Raw genomic sequence first — 17631 nt, forward strand, 5'->3', positions numbered from 1 at the left:
TTGACCTCATTGGCCTTCCTCTTGATTGGTGCTTTCTACAGGAAAGAGGAAAACACATAACTTACTTTAGAAGAGATGCCATTAACTTGAACATAGAAGAACTTAGTACACACATGTGCAGAAGTATGAGGGAAAGTGAATCCCTAGAGCAAGGCTATATATCCTCATTGTATTAAGAGGGTATGCAGTACTCCCAAGTGTGGCCAGGCATTCCAATACCCTACCTACTACATGAGGAATCAGACTACATTTTACGGCAAGATTTCCTGATTCTGTGGCTAACTGGAAATTCTTTAAGAGCTTCATTTTAAAATTTTGCCTTTTAGTAAATTAAATATTAATAAGCAATATATTATTCCATTTCTGATTTTGATGTTAAACTATCTTATGTGGTACTCATATTTTCAGTTATCAATATGACAATTTTCATTGATGATAACTGCCTTAGAAACTATCTGTGCAACTGCCAACTTGCAGGTTGCTCCCGAGAGGCTGTTGGGGATTATCTCAACAAAAGATCATTAAGCACATATTAACCATCAGTGATGGGTTCTTGTTGTTAGTCTTTGGTAAACACCCATCTAAGATATTGTTCAAGTTCTCCGCAGACTCAAGCAGATGCCAATACACCTATAGTCAATATTTTCTTCAAAACAAAAAAGAAGAGGTATTAAAAAAAAAACACACTATAGAAAACCAACATTTTTTGCAATTGTTCTATGGCAAGTGGTGTTCCATAGTTGGAACTGAGACTGTAATATCACAGGAAGCATTGCACAAGCTAACTGCCCTCAATCCAAAGCAGAATTCCCAAAGATAAAAACTGATGTTTGCATAATAGTAGAGGGTAGAATATGACCACTACCTAACACACACAAAGCTATTTACAGATGTTACTGAATGCAGTAGATGGAAACCAGGAAGCAGAGCACTTCTAGGAACATTTCTAAAACAATCCTATTGCGCATGCATTTGCTTTGTTTATATACACAACTGAGGTAGCTGCTCCCCTAAGTTCATACCCAAGTTATCTGAATATGATAATCAGATTTCACAGTTAACACCCTTACACCACTTAGTGAAGGAAACCACCCTCAATGAAGTTTCCCAAGTGAGCATGGGATGCAAGACATTAGAATAAAAACCTTTTTAATTCTTACAAACTTTCAAAATATGATGCAATGTCCAGCAATGGGTTAGCTACCTTCAGCAATCAGATAGCTTCTGAAACACAAAGCTGTTTGTTCACATGTCCGCACGTAAACCAAGCTGCAAAGTTCTCAGAGAGCCATTTTCAGAGCTGCAAAACTCTGTGGACATAGCTCTTAAGACACTTAAAATTATTCACTGAAGAGGACCAGTAAAATTATTGAGGGTGCGGGGGGAATAGTGCAGCAAAAACTTCTTCCCCACTCAACAGCCAGCAAGCTGGGGCCCACTCCCTCACTGCAGCTAAAAGGCTTTGCACTTTGAGAATAAAAAGGCTCTTTTCAATTGTGTAGCCCCTACACCTTTCTGGTCTCTCTATAGCTCATCTAATACTAGCAAATGGAGATGTACTAGCCTCCCAGAGAAAACAAAAAAGGAGTCATGTATCACTTTAAAGACTAACAAAATTAATTTATTAGGCAACGAGCTTTCATAGGGCAGACCTACTTCTTCAGATCTGAAGTGGGTCTGCCCCACAAAAAGCTCATCACCAATTAAATAATTTTGTTAGTCTTTAAAGCACTACATGACTTACCTTGTTTTGTTAGGATAGAGACTAACATGGCTACCTCTACCTCTCCTAGTAACATGGAAAGCCTAAGCCCAGACCTGGTTTGAGACCTGAGGTCTAGCTAACAATGGACAAAACATGGCCACAAGCAAAGCTAAACTGTGAGCAAAAGGCAGGCCTCTGCTAACAGAAGTTGGCACAGACAGGGCTGAGAGTACAAAACACTAATTGGTACAAGTTGAAATCACCAGTCACCATCAGCTCATTAAAAAAAAAAAAAAAAAGAGAGACCTTGGTATCTATTCCTCACAGGCACAGCTCTAAGTTCAGGAAAGGGTCTAAAATGACAGCATGATGGATAAGAGATGATCTAATCAAGCCACAAGTTACAGGGCGAGGGATGGTATCTAAGTAGCATCAGAAAGTGCTAACCTGACAGGTCAGTGAGGCATGCTTTGTTTGTACCTGTATATAGCTTGCTGTCTTGGGGACCATCTTTGTCTGACCTAGGAGGACAGTGGAATTCCCACTAGCTGTCAGTCCATTGTTGAAGGTACATCTGTACAGTGAGTCAGTAGTGTACTAGACCTGACAACTGTTATTTGTCCCTTGCTTGGCAACAGACGCCAGCTGGGTGTGTTTGATCCTTATCTGGTCTGTGGTCTCTGGGGAACCTCCTGGGGTCTGCTGAGATTATTGATCCCGCATAATTGAACCCACATGCAGGCAGCCTTCACAAGGCTACAACTGCAATAAATCCGCTGGACTACACTTCTGTTACTAACCTCCCAGAAACGAACAGGAAGATAGGAAACGTTGTATTGGGGTCACTCCAGTGACCCATCTAGCCTAGTCTCCAATAACTAGAACTATATACTTCAGCGAAACACAAGAAGCCCAGTTTATGATTTTAAAGAACTGCTGCAAGTCAAGAAAAAAAACCTATGGACTATTTCCATCAGAACTGTTTTCTTTGCAGCTGTAAAGGCTTTTTAAAAAAAGTGAAAGCTTACTTTCTATAGAACCTGAATTTGTCGTAAGTGCTAATACTGCAAATGGGCTGTTAAAATATCCGAACAATGCAACGGGGGTAAAAACAGTGAAGACTTGCAAGTTTCAACATCCAGGCTCACTTTCAAGCAGCTGGCTACAGTTGCGTTCAGCTATGTTTTTCATATGTATTTGAACACCGAAGTTTTAGAGATAACTTCCTATAGGAAGTTGGCATTTGATAAGTCAGACCAATGTGGTAGTCTTTTGAACTGTGCAGTACTTCCACTGAGATGACTACTTAGTAAACAGCCAACAAAAACACACACATCCCCCACAATATGGGTTGAACCTCTCTTATCCCAGAACATTCATTATCCAGCATGATTTCAGTTAGCTGTATGTCCACTTAATGGGTGTGGCCAAGTTTCCAGTAGTCCCATAAAGTTTGTTTACAGCCACCAGTCCTGTATCTCAATATTATGCGCTTTTCTTTAGCTTTAATTTACCTTTAACTGTCTTCTAAGAGCCCAGAAAGCAGTGGAACTGTTGGTAATACTGCTAGACAATACTGACCTTCCGTTGTTTGGTACCATGTCAGGTTCCAAGAGTGCTGAACTAAAGAGGTTCAGCCTATAGCTATCGCAGCTGCTATGTGGAGATATAGCCATCTGATAGAGCTGGAAGGAACCTTGAGAGGTCCTTGAGTCCAGTCTCCTGCACGTACAGCTGGACCTAACACCATCTCTGACATGTAAATAAATAAATTAAAAAAAAAAAAAAAAAGAGAGAGAGACACAAAACACACTATTTCTCCAGATCCCTAAATGGCCCCCTCAAGGATCTAACTCATGATCCTGGGTTTAGCAGGCTAGTGTTCAAACCACTGAGCTATACTGTCTGTCAGTATGCTTGGCTCTTAAGAGATAATTATAACATATACACACTATATAATATATATATATATATATATATATATATATATATATAGGCTACGCACTGTTCTCTTTAAAGCTCTCTTCTCCCTGCTTAAAGTCCTATAACAGAGCAGAAGATGCTATTTCATTTTTATGAAAAAACAATGTTGTTACACTAGACTCCGAGTTTTACCATCTATCATACCACCCAAGAAGTTTTTATTACCCTTCAAATACTGCTTTTTAAGTCTGCTTAATGTTTCACTCCAGTAAACAAGTAGGACTTTACTAAACACAATGTTCTTCTGCTACATCAACATGGCAGAGAAGTGGCATTGTTCTGCTCCACATCAACACAGTCAGACCAACATTTCAGCTGCCAGGTGAAAAGGTGGTAACGAAAGTACAAAGCAAAAAATAAATTAGCACTGAAGGAAACTAAGGGTGGTATGCAAAGTTTTGATGAGGATGAATAGGGGAAAGCAGCACAGAACTACTAGTATGCAGCTATACCATAAGATGATGATGCTAGCAGGAAAGCCAACCAGGAATAATTCAAAATGTACAGTAAAAAGGGTATTGTCATCATTTGCCATAACAGCTTTTAAAAGAATACCTCTTACCTTTGGATATTCTTTCGGCCCTACTACTTTACAGATGACTTAACATTTACACGTTTAACAATGCATACATTGCTAAGAGCAATTGGGGTGATTGAGAGAGTGTCCCTGAAGTAGGCTTCTTGACCAGAGGGTTTGTCAGACAGCAGCTTTCATATGAAAAGTTTTATAATAGTGTTCAGTGTACCCTGCAGCAGAGCATGATGTTTACTAATTTTATACAGAAAGTACTTCTTGACTCCTTTTAGAGACTTACTACGTTAGCATTACAGAGAATCAATGTTAATAGGATTTATTTCACCACACTTCCAGATGTTGTCCAACTTTGAATTGGGCACACAAATAAAAACAGGCTCCTAAATATGACAACTGCAATGGATAGCTACATTATCAATGAATAAATGGCCATCTTTTTGACTAAAAAGAAGTGTTGGGGGCTGGGGGGGGGGGGGAGAAGCGGGAAGAATCCTTATGGCTAATGATGAAAACTTTTCTGAAAAGTACCATTGTACATAGATACAAGAACCATCTCAGAGACCACAAAAACAGCCACAGGGAACGCACAGGATGAACTGCATTAGCAGACACCTGCCTTATTTGGAAGGTCTGCCCAAATAGGGGTTTGTGTTACTTATACAAGAGCGAAGAAGAGTCTGTCTTCCAAATGTAGAGTAAGCACTGTCACAATACAGACTGTTCTTGTAGCTGCAGTGTCATGGTTTCCTATTAAACGAGTGCGTCGCCACAGTCCAGGCAGCATGTAGCAACACATCCTAAGAGTTATGAAGAAAACAGTTCCTATAGCTGCCAAAGTGAAAACAACATTCTTCGAGAGTTATACTAAGCATGCAATTTTCATAACAGCCATTCAAAATTCGTTTTATAGCTTACTCTGGACTTTGAAAGCTAGATAAATTGAAAGTGACCTCATCATTCCAGAGCATCTATTTTTTAAGGAAATGCACACTACACTTTCAAAACTAGTCTCCTTGTAGGACATCCTAGAGCCACATGTCCCCACTGAGAAGGCAGAAGGGCAGATACACTGTTAGGGTATTTGCCCATGAAGAAACCCAACACCCATTTACACAAAGCTTGATGCTGTGCAGGACCCCTGAAGACACACACCGAACGGCGGCAGCCTCACCGCGGGCGGAAGCGAAACCCGTTCGCCAGGTCCTTTTTCAGAAGCAGAACTTTTCCTGGGGCCCAGCGAGGAGCAGAACGTCAGGCTCTCTCCTTCCGCCGTGGCCCCAGAAAGAGACAGCCAGAAGGGGGAGGGGTGGCGCACACCCCCGGTTACTGATCCAGCGCCAGAGCCTGCTGGGGGTGCAGGCAGTCAGGAGACACCAGCCACACCCGCACCGGCACAGCCCAGCGCAACGGGTCCACTTCCACATTTCGGACTCGCTGGCGCTACCCATGATCCCCGCCGCCCTCCTCCGCCAGGGCCCTCGCCTCGCCCCCTTCGGCGGTGTGGGCACCCGCCAGCGGCACTGAGGCAGAGCAAGGTCGCCCGGCCCTGCCTATGGGCACAGGCAGGATCAGAGGAACCGAAGCCAGGCGCCCGGCTTCCGACTCTGGCAGCGAGGGGAAGGGTGGGTGTGGACACCCCCCCTTGTCGAGGGCAGGGGAGGGTCGCCGCCCCTTTCCTAAGGGGGGGGGGGCGTGTACACCGCCTCCTTCCCAGGGGAAAGGGGACAAGGGCGGGGCTGCGGACACCACACCCTTGTCACTGGGGGGAGGGGAGAGGCACAGCCCCCCGTGTCGGCGTGGAGGGAACGAGACGAGACGAGGGGCGCGGGCACCGCCCTCGGAGCGCCTCCAGCCCGCGCCCTGCCCAGGCCAGGCCTCGAACAAAGCCGCGCGGGGAAGCGGAGGGGACAGACCCGGCCCCCATCCACCCCGAGCCGGCCGCCCCCCGCGTACCTGGAGCTGGGCTTGGCGGGCTCAACCTCCGGCCCCTGGAACATGGTGGCTGACTAAGGTACCGAGCGGCCTCCGTAGCTCCGCCCACTGCCTGAGCTCAGCCCCCCGCCTGGACAAGAGGTAGCGCCAGAGCCCGCCTTGCTAACCGATTGGCTGCGGCGTCTGCCGTTCACGTCATGCATCACACTCCAGCCGGCGACCACCCACCCCGGCGGTGAAGGGACCTTTAAAACGCCCGCTCTGTGGCTCATTCTACTCCCGCCCATTGGAGCAGTCGCCTGCCACTCAGGAAAGCCGCGTGGCCATTGGGCAAGCGTGCGGAGAGCCTCGCTCTTTGCCGAGAACAACAAGCAGTCCTGTGGCCCCTTACAGGCCGCCAGCTCCTGTGGAGCGTGAGCGTTCGTGGGCAAGGACCCGCTTCTTCGCTCTTCAACGAGACATCATCTGTTCCTCAGCTCCGCTTCCAGCCTGCGCGGGCCCGGGAGGGGAGGCGGAGGAGGCGGAGGCGGAGGCCTCGGTGGATATTATTGAACCAGGCTGTGCTAGGACAGCCGGGAGCCGTGTCTCTCCCCAGCAGGGTGGGCCACCGAGTGATCGTGTGTCCCAGGGAGGCCCCGATCCTGGCCGGGCAGCGCCCTCCTAGCCGGCTCAGACGACGCCCCTTGCACCACTTCAGTGCAGCGCCTTCGGGTTGTTCCACCTCTCGCAGGGCTGGTGGGAAAGGCAGCTCGCAGCATCCAGCCCAAGACTCCGCTGAACACAGCAGCCAAGAGTTCACACCTCTGTGGCCTTAGGTGCTGCAGGGCAGTGCTGCTGAGAACAACATGGCAGCCTTCCATCCTTGTCTGTCGCCGAAGCCCATATCAAACATGCTCTATTTACAAAAATGCTTCTTTTCCTAACCCTCCAAGTCCCCGGGGCTTGCTCTCAAGGCAGAGCTTACCTTGTGTATCACATTAGTAATACATTTGGCAGGCTAAATTATACAGTCAGGGAAGCTATGCAGCCCATCTTTGAACAGGTGTGGACTTATGCCCCACTGACCCTGTATCCTCTCATTAGCACTGACCAGAAAAAGTAAAAACATGTCACTGCAGTCATCAGAAATAAGTTAACATGTTGCATTCTAAAGAGAGGATGCCAGGGTGCAACAGGCAGAGAGGTACAGAAATACTTGCTTCAGAAGCTGAGCAGAATTTTATTGATGTAAAATTGTAGACTTTTTCACTTCTTAAGCATGCATCTAGGTGATAAATATTCTATACACGAGTAAATGTCAATACCAGCAACAACGTCCTACAAACATACACAGGAGAACAGCTCATGTGTACACAAATTTAGAGTCACTTTTCAGGGTAGAACTTCACTTTAATGAGATCTGGAATTGTTTCCATTTTATGCAAATTATACATGCAGACCATGGCTTGCTGGCAAGAACTATTCTTTGAGATGTCCCCCCCTATGGGTGCTCTACTGTAGGCACATAGAGGCACAGGGCCACACAATCAGAGATTTTGATAGCGTCCATTGAGTATGCATATGTGCTCTCCCTCATGGTCTATCTTGCAGCTATCTAGCACTACATGTGCAAATGCCATTCACTTTCTTCTCCATTGCAGAGCTCTACAGAGAACTACAAAGTAGTGGGGAGGGGGAGGGTGGGCTGTGGAGCACCCAAAGGGACAAGGTGAGTAAATTCTTGAGTAGTGTCCCTTTGGGTGTTCCACTGTAGATTACTCTTAAGCAGTATTTAATACTGGTGGCTGGGACATCAGAGTGGAGTCTGTTACTACACAGAATACTACGGAGTCGAAGAGGGCATTGGGCTCTCCCCCCTGGAATTCTTCTGCACCTCTCTGGGCAAACCAGAAAGTTGTAGTCAAGAGGCCAACCTCAGTACCACTGTCATGAAGACAGGCAGACTGTTGTATCAGCTACATACAGTGCTGTCTCTAGCACCAATCTGGTTATTGTATGATTCTCTTTAATAACGTCCTGGAACTGCTACCTGTGTATCTACAGTAAATATTCTAGAAAAGCTCTGCATTGCCCATAGTAAAATCATATTTGGCCATAACAGTTTGTATGGGTTCCTTTGGCAATACGTCACTTGATTGATGCATTAACCACATCCAGAATGATGGACTTGGATGGTGAGTTTGATCCTTGAGGGGCCCATTTAGGGATCTGAGGAAAACAGTTAAAAAAAATCTGTCAGGCATCATGATCAGTTCTGCTGTGAGGGCAGGGGACTGGACTCAATCACCTCTGAAGGTCCCTTCCAGTTCTTTGACCCAGATGTTGAAATAGGAAGTCTGACACTTTGAGGGATGTAGGATTTGGGGTGAGAATTTTTTTCTCAGCTGCTGTAGATGACTTTGGTAGGATACAGAACCTCATTAGTTGGGCACACAATTCAGGAGGAGGTTTTGCAGAATATGCCCCAACTTGAGCTGTGCATCTGCCACCTTCAGCTCATCTGCCATGTTATTAGCAAGATCCAGAAAGTTCTTAAAATCATCATCTACCAATTTTTTTGAGGAAAGGAAGGCTGTTGTCCTCTGGTAGAGATAAGGAAAAGTCTGCAGGAGGAAACTACCTCCCGCAGGGGTAGTTTCCCTTTTGAGCCCTTCTTTCTGTTCTGAAAAGCTTCCTCCACCCCTGGCTCAAGCCAGGCTGTAGGAGACCATGTGGTGGACACTCTCTGAGAGACATGGGATTGCTGTGAGGTTTGGACATACTGCCCAAAGATTGCAGTAAGGCAACGGGGGAGGGGATATGGATGATGGGATTACCCCAGTGGTCCCACTACAATTATGGGTTGTTTGATGGAACAGGGAGATCCTTCATTTGTCAGTTTTTATTGCAATTTTTTTTTTTGGTTCTCCATACTTATGTCAGTCTGTATTGGAAAGGAGATTGTTGTGATGAAGTGGGTCTGTCCCAAGAAAGCTCATCACTGAATAAATCATTTTGTTAATCTTTGAAGTGCTACATTTCTGCTGTTTTGTTTTATAACGAAGAGTGCAGACTAGGACTTTAAAAATGTCTGTTGCCTCTGGAACACCAAATTTGAGGAAAGACGGGGCAAGAGAAAGAGAGAACACTGGATATAAGAGTAATAACGTTTTAAAACATTAATTTTAGGGCTTAATAAACTCCTCTCTGACTCTGCAATCTAAAAGTCATGCTGTCTACATTTGAGCTTTCCCATGCTCAGACCCAATTCCCTTGAAATGGAGTGAATTGTAGCTCTTAGGCTGATCAACAATAGGAAACAAAGTTGATCCCAGATATGCAATTCTAGCTATGCTATTAGCATAGCTACAATCGATGTATCAGAATTGACTTTCTGCCCTGGTATAGATCGGGGCTCTTCGGGCTTGCGCGGACATCCCTTACTGCATTTGACAGTGTGGAGTACCAGGGTTGATGGCTGAGCCCAGGGATTGATTTCGCTGCATCTTCACACACATGGTAAAATTGAACTCTGAATGATCGACTGAGGTGCACTGAACACCAGTTAAGTATAGACATACCCTCAGTTTTTAGTAGCAATACAGTTTGTGGAGGTGACTGGCCTTAGCCTGCAATGTAACCTAACCGCTCATTGTACTCCAAATTTAAGAAAATAACGTCAGTAGGCTGCACTGCAAAAGTCTCTGGGCTTCAGCTGAGCCACTGTTTTAAAGAAGCAATAAGCAAACTATCAGTTTCCAGGGCCCACTTGCCAAGCTCCAATGAGCTCATTAAGCACAGGGAGACAATGCCTGCACTGCATCTTTACTCAAAATAACCACATCTGGTTAGATATTAAATTTAGATGAAGGCCTTTTTAAGTTAAATATGCCAAGAAATAAATTCATAAGCTGTCCAGTTGCTACACGTATGAAAATGAACTTCACCCTCCATATGTCTGCAACATCCTCCATTTCTGTCCCTCTTCTAGTTCTATCAATGCACCTCAGTCCCTATTTACAGCATCCTCTGATCCCACAATGCTAGCCTTCAGCAATTTAGCTGTCAGGGACACAACTGAAGGAAGAAATGACAAGATTTGGTACCAGCTTTGATACAGAGTATAAAGCAGTCAAAGATCATTGCGAGGTTGTAAGCTTGGGTGACAGAAAAAATTGTGGAGGAAAGGATTTAGGAGGAAAAAATGAGCTTAGGTTTGGCCATGCTTCATCCTCATAGAATGCACTTAAAGGGCTCAAGGACAGATAGCCTTTCTAATGTATACCATGGTTTGGTACTGTCTAGTTCATGTGCATGCTGAGTGCAGATTGGATTGCCTTTCCTCTGATTCTCCCTAAAATACAAAAAGCAAGATGTCTTTTCTGATGAATATTCGATCCTTCTTATGTGTGTTCGAGCAATGTATAAGAGACTAAGCAAACTGGTGCTTAAAAAAGAGGGTTGCATAGCGGCCAACTTTCACCAATTGATCCTTGCATAGAAGAAGCCTTCCTGCAAAACATAGGCTTTATAAAGTGTTCCCTTCCACCCACAGAGAATGTCAGGGTCATATCCACTGGAAGAGCCTCTCTGCTCACCCTCCCTACATGAACACACAGAAGACATACTTACAATTGCTTTTGCTGCAGCTTAGACTAAAAGTTTTTATGTAGCCTTTAAATCTCAGCCTTAAGAGTGTAATCCTATGACTGCTTTTGTAAACAGCATTAGGTGGAGTAGGCAGGAGAGTAACTGTCACCAGGAGCCTTGTTTCACAAAAGAAACAACCTCAACATGCAACTGTATCCATGCAATAAAATGACAGGCAATTTTGTTCCTAAGGTACTAGAAGAAATTTAGATGGAAGCTTGCACCTGGAGGTCACTTTACTGGAAGATCTTCCCTGTCTGCATCTACGTGATCACTGCCGTAGGATTGTTATTTTTTCCACAGGCTTCATGGTTTATGCCACACCATCATAAAGTTAGTTGTCCTCTTCTCTTCTTTCTCTGCAATACCTAGTGGATGGTTGTTTGCCTCTTTGGAAGAAAAGGAAACGTAAAACATGAAATACACAAATTTGAAGGCTTTTTAAATATTCTCTATAGAGAGTTTGATCTTTTTTGTAGAATGGAATGTAGTTTAAGATACTTTTACATTGAGACAGGCTGAAAAATTATCCAAATTTAGCAAAGGTGTGAATTTAAAATCTATTAAACCATTTTAAAATCCTATATGGACACTCATTTGACATTAAAATGTCTTTAATTCAGTTCCATTTAGTTCCTGTGAATGAAAGTAAACCAAATTAAGGTCATGTTAATTCCAAATAAGTGTCCACACAAGTGTTAATGTGATTGAATGAACATTCTTCAGATTTACAGCTTTATTTAATCTGAATTAATCTACCCAGAGTATTTCTGTCTAGACAATCCTGTAGTGACTCTGACATTTGACCTACTCCCTTTTCCACTTGAACACTGCACTTCCCCTCTCATTCATCCAGCTTAAGTTTACCACCCTGAGACACTCACAATACTTGCTTATATGGGGGGGAAAAGTGTTATCATGAAGGTAACATTCAACTGAGACACACAACATCTGGAAAAAGGGTAGAGGATCATGTGACCCAACAGTTCCTTGAAGCCTCTAGCTGTCCACAGAACTCAGTTAAAGATTTACGGTGCTAACACACAGAGAAGAGTCAGGAGGGGGTGTTGCAGAATACAGAAATATCCTAAGGTGGTTCTTTCACCCAGGTCTTCTAGACAGGAATGGTTAAAATTTTAGCACCACTGAAAGTAATAGGAATTTTGTCACTCATTTCAATGGAGCCAGGATTACACCCTGAGAATTTACATTTTGTGGACAAATCTCAATCACATTGTCTCCAATGGAAGCACCATCAGTCACTATCAAGTAAGTACTGCTAAAACCCACAATCTGCACATGTAACAAACAACTGAACACAAGTTAGACCAAGTATTAGTATGTATTTATGCACAATAAAAACTGCTTTACATGTTGAATTGGAAATTTAAACAGAAGTTTAACAGCTTTTGTATATTATATTAAATAACCAAAACACCTTTTTCCAAAATTGGTAAAGAATAAATAATATAATTTACAATATGGTACAAAAAATAATCAGTAGGGACAGGCATTCTGCTTTATACATACACTATATGTATATTTATAATCTATAAAACAAATTCACATCTCAAACAAGCCAAAAACCTTAGATGATATGGCTTAACTATTATTAAAAGAAACAGCAATAAATTTTGCTGCCAAATCAAAAGCTCTAAAGCCAGTTATCATGCTTCAGTAACAAACAATAACTTATTGCCATAGTGCTTGCCAAGGTTTCACTTAACATTTATAAATCACTGTGAACTCATGAGATTTAAAAGTTTGAAAAGGTTAAAAAGTGCAGTATTTTCCTTATAAATGCATCTGAATTTTGAGTGTAAAAAATGCAACAGTATTTTCCGCTGCAGAATTCTTAAGAGTCCATAGATGAGTCTTCTTTGTAGATTAGGTTTGATCCAAGCAATTTAATTCAATTTAGAAATATAAAAAAGAAGGATGCCAAGGAAGAGTTACAGAATGCCATTTTAAAAACCAATTAAAATTCCTATAGTTGGTGGATTTAGTGATGGACAGAATAACTTTCTTGGATGAGCAGAATCCGATGGCTGTGCAGCTGGCCCATCACTAAGTACACACATGCAGAAAAAGGCAGATGTATTCTTTAAGAGGTAATATTGTTTTATACCCAGACTACAATGACAAGTTTCATGTTTCTAATATCCCACCTTAGGGGAATACAAAGAAAGCAGCTACATCATTCCATGTATGCTCACAGGCTTGCCAGTCAAACAAGAGAGGTAAAAAACAACAAAACAAACAAAAAAAACCCTTCTGAAGCCTAAATCAGAGCAGAAGCTCTATAGGAACTAACACCAAAAAAGGAGGTTGTCAATGTCCATTCTTCCCTCCAGCTCTCTCACAGTACTTCTTGTATATATGATGATAATAGAGTAAGTGTTACTCCCCTGAAACGATCCTGTTATCAAAGTTGTTCCTGTTGCTTAGTCACGTTGGAGGACTTGAAATAGCATAATTCAAATTTTATTTCTCTACTTTAAAGCTGATGAAGTCCAGCAATTCTTAGAAAAAATTATTTCCCTCAATGCGCGAACAAAGCAACTTGACAAAGATAATTTCTCTATTGATCTGAATTCAACATTATGATCTAAGTTTGTTGCAAAATTTTTCCTGATGACAAGAAACTTTGATTTTCTTGGATTTTGCTATTACAATTTAATATGCAATAATATGCTGGGTATTGTAACATTCCCGAATCAGAGACCAGCTGCAGCAGGTTAGAGTATTTTCCATGTACTGGAATTATCAGGAAGAGGGGCGGGTAGGAGGCAGCCATGGAGAACATGAGAAGAGGCAAGGATGTTCAAATATGTGTTTATAATAAGAATTTTTTAAAAAGCAGAAGTTAAGAAAATTTTTACCACAGAATTTCTGGGTGCTGAAAGGTGGGCCTGCCTATTCTCCACGTTTGTTTCCCTATCTAGTACTCCTGTTCTGCCTTTAGAAGTCCAGGATATTAAAACTGTCTGACTTCATGGGTCAGAAGCAACATTCACTGCAGCGGCACTCATCCTCGAAGAATTTATCTTTCCTCTAGCGAGGCATATGGGCTGTCGAGAGTTCTCTGCATTCTGGTGACAGACTCATAAGCGGATCCTGGTGAAATGTCATACCCTTCAGTTGACACCTGAGGGGGAAGAGAGCGCCTCACAAGATAAATGCGACATCCATCCTATTATCGATATCTATTTTCAGGAAATGGGGGAAAGCTGACATAGCCTTATGCTGGCAAGTATATACGGTTAACATCTCAAAATTTAAGAGAAAAATTAATTGTAGGTTCGCACTTGACTAAAACTTGTCATGTCTTCTACATGTGCTAAATGTCATTACGTTTAGAGAATCCATTGGCACAGGTATACTAGGAAGCCTCTCTTTTTGTCTAAAGTGAGTTAGCAGAAGTACTTTCTCTCAAGTGTAAACATTTCAGAAATAAATATGCACAACTAAATGTACTTTTGGCTTCTAACCTCAAATATACTTGTATTCTAGTAATGAGAGAGACCCAGCACACCGTGATAGGATTTAAGAATGCATGTTCTGAGAAGAAGAACCCTTGATGATCCATAGCCAAAGCAGTGAGTTAGTGTAATATGAAAACTGTCTCCCCATTAGTGTGTTCACCCACTGCTTCATAGTGATGTATGTTTGAGCCCCTGATAGGAATATCCAGATGTACTAATGCTGTGTCTAACTAGGCAGGTGGTTCCCACATCAACGAAGAGAATGAAGCAACCAGACACAAGGAATCCAACAGCACGAACCAAATGAGAGTACTCCAAGTCTTGCCACCCATTAAAGGAAGTTGAAAACTGGATACGTTTTCCCTTAAAGCACAAAGCAAAGAATATACCAACCAATATAAAAGAAGTCTAACTGGGTGTGGGTAAATGGAACATTGTAAGCCCAATCAATGCTTTGTGGGCAACAGTGTCATAAGATTTCAGACAAATATTTTGATAGTACATGTTGAGAAAATGAAGCCCTGGTATAACTGCCTTAAGGATAGAGGGGTTTGTGTTTTATTCATTAGCAAACACCTATGTATATAAAGATTGAGGTGTATACAGGACGGGCTCCGAGGAGAGCTTCAGAGCTACCTAAAATAATTACAAGGAATTCTTTTACTGGGGGCTGCAGACAAATGCTTTAAAAAGAGGCAAAATGAAAGTATTCTTAAGACTGATGGGAAAAGAAATATGAGAAAGTATCCTTGGGGGTTAGAAAACCAACTGTGATGGAAATAATGTTACTAGAACTCTCTTGGGCTTGCTCATATTAGGACTTTGGGTCTTTCAGACAATAAAATGCTATACCACAGAAATACACATCAGCTTAGCCTAGATCCAGAATGTCCCATCTGTGCCAGAAGGAGACTACAGTGAAAAATTATGCACTGTGGTACCACCGATCACAGAGTTAGCTAGGCAAGGACAGATAGAGAGGTCAGACTAAGATGAGACTTCATAGCTCTCCTCGTTTGCAAGACAAGATAGATTTCAACAACCTTAGTTTAAAAATATTATTTGTACCTTTATATGAACATTATTCTTTCCTATCTTGTCTCCCCTATGAATGTCCAATGAGATGCTTGATCTGGCGTTTATGTGGAGAAAGATAGGGATATACAGGTTTTCTTTTAAAAAAAAAAATCCCCAAAACTACTAAGACAAAGCTTTAAGAGTGATTCCAGGAAGACCCCTTTCTGCAGTGTTTCCTCTCCTGAGAAGTAACCACACTCTCTAGCAAAAACACTCTCATAGGTATGTGAGTTGGTGGGGTGAGGGGCCAGGGGAGTGATCCATTGTAATGAAAAATACTGTGTCAGCCTGATCAAAGCAGCAAGAAGATTCAGTCAGAATGATGGCGGCTGTGACTTATGGCAGGATTTTAAAAAAGAAGAAAAATCCACAGAGATCCACCTACATCTCTGGAATGTTCAATAAGCAAGAGTAACCAAAGAAATGTTGTTTTATAAAATGGCAGCAAAAGCTGTGCAGAGTAATGGCACGTTTCAGGAGAATGCAAGAAACTTCTACTTGGCTGATTTGACAATTGTGCAGAGAGGATGTTTTAAGAGGTGAGGAAAAGAATTTGTCTCTCTCCACCTCTTAATTTCAACACAGATCCGAAATCCTGGTATGCTGATCACCGTGCAAAAAAAGGTTCATGCTGAAGAAGTTTCTAGCCATACTCTTGCATAAGCTTCTTGCCTAGGTCTTGCCAAAGTTCAAATCCAGGACCATCTCAAACTAATTTATTTAACATCTTATAACACTGATGCAGACACATCACTCCCTGTAATAATGTTCCACCTTACATTGTTCCCAGCAAACTGCATGTTATAGGACTTGCAGATACTTCTTCAGACTTCCAGAGACAAATGCTGCTCTTCTAAAAAGGCAAGCTCTGGTCGAGGACATTTGAACATCAGTTGCATACCCTCAACTTGCCTCCCAGATTCAGTACAATAAATTCCACTAAAATGCACAGTCTCCACCTACTGGTCCCTTATGCTCACTGTGAGAGGTCACCAATTGGGGGGCCACCTCCTCCTCCATCAAAGAGGATCTCCCTACGAGTTGGCTCAGGTATTGAGAGCTCCTGGGCAAGATCATTGAAACGAGATATGTAATCTATGCTGTTCTCATTCATCATGCAAGCCAGCTGGGAATCCACCACCTAGAAGATGGATATGGGGGAGGGGAAAAAAAAAACAGTCAGCAGAGGTTTGTCACATACATTTGTTTTAGAGATGAACACTTGCCTATGACTGCTAAGGGATCAGATGATGCAAGATGAGATCATGTAGGGGAAAAAAGCCAAGATTTTCACCTCAATTTTATCTGTTCCAGTGCAGCCCAGCTCAGCAGTTACCTGCTAGCTTCAGATGGCTTTCTGAAATGAATCAGTGGCCTCAGTCCACTTTTAGCTTACAAGTGTCCACCTCACAGAGAATTTCAGATTGTATGTCTGGGGTCACGTTAGCCAAGAGCCTAAGAATGAATGGGGCATACCACCAAAATCTTTACCACTAACCCTCCGGATCAGCAGTGAGGTGCACTGGCAGAGTGATGTGGGGTAAACTGCTTGCACTGTTCCTGTTCGCGACATAAACAAGATTTCTCTCTGCACGATCCTTGATGACAGGACCTTCAGAACCCTGTTTTTGTTAAATCCATTATTTAAACTGTTGTGGCTGGCTTCTAGGAATGTTAAAGAGTGAATAATCTGGTAATTGAGTAACAGCCAACATTTCTGTTGGTTACTTGGTTAACACCTCATCCCTGCTGTTCTGCATTCAAAAGACTGAGCCCACACATAGGCTGGCTCAGCTTCTGTCCCTGACATGGGAATCAGGCTGTTTCCTGTTGCGGGGGGGCCCTGACCCCCATAGCAGGAACAGAAGCTGAGCTAGCCTGTGTGCCAGCTCAGCCTTTTAATTCAGAGCAGCAGGAGTGGAGAGTGAGGACAGAAGATGACCCAGCCTGAAAGCTGGCTCAGCCTTTTAAATGCAGAGCAGCAGCAGGGGAAACTGCCTGATCCCAGCAAAAGCACAGACAGAGGCTAAGCCAGCCACTCCCTATTTACTCGGAGAGCAGGGGAAGCTACGACTTACCAGTGGCATTAGCTGTGTAACTGGGTAGCCTACTACAGCCCTATTGGCTTCCTGCTCCTCCTCCACACCAGTTCCATGACAGCTTCTTTAAAGTAATAGCTCACATATTGCTTTTTCTCTGAAGGCAGCATTAACCAGATGACAGCACTGGGTCAGTTAAATTCTATTCAAATACACTGCTGTCAGCTGTAAGTTAACATATGTTCT

At 42.9% G+C, this 17631-nt stretch overlaps 2 protein-coding genes across 7 annotated transcripts in view; both read right to left on the bottom strand.

The window, feature by feature from the left end:
• JPT2 (Jupiter microtubule associated homolog 2) overlaps window positions 1–6250 on the bottom strand; it is a 32568-nt gene extending 26318 nt beyond the window's left edge. Inside the window, exon 1 of the mRNA XM_075011143.1 lies at window positions 6177–6250. Within this exon, the coding sequence (XP_074867244.1) occupies window positions 6177–6220 (44 nt within the window). The 5' untranslated portion in view covers window positions 6221–6250. The remainder of the gene's footprint in view (window positions 1–6176) is intronic.
• A 2045-nt stretch (window positions 6251–8295) lies between these two features.
• CRAMP1 (cramped chromatin regulator 1) overlaps window positions 8296–17631 on the bottom strand; it is a 107044-nt gene continuing 97708 nt past the window's right edge. For 4 of the 6 annotated variants that reach the window (XM_075010722.1, XM_075010720.1, XM_075010721.1 and 1 more), the window contains exon 21: window positions 12113–16487. In XM_075010722.1, coding sequence (XP_074866823.1) covers window positions 16323–16487 — 165 coding nt within the window. In that variant the 3' untranslated portion in view covers window positions 12113–16322. Of the gene's footprint in view, window positions 8364–10991; window positions 11174–12112; window positions 16488–17631 lie in introns of those variants that run through there. The other 2 variants (XR_012647724.1, XM_075010723.1) reach the window with 2 other exon arrangements.

The sequence above is a fragment of the Carettochelys insculpta genome, chromosome 16, assembly GCF_033958435.1.
Source record: "Carettochelys insculpta isolate YL-2023 chromosome 16, ASM3395843v1, whole genome shotgun sequence".
In the NCBI taxonomy this organism is placed as follows: Eukaryota; Metazoa; Chordata; order Testudines; family Carettochelyidae; genus Carettochelys; species Carettochelys insculpta.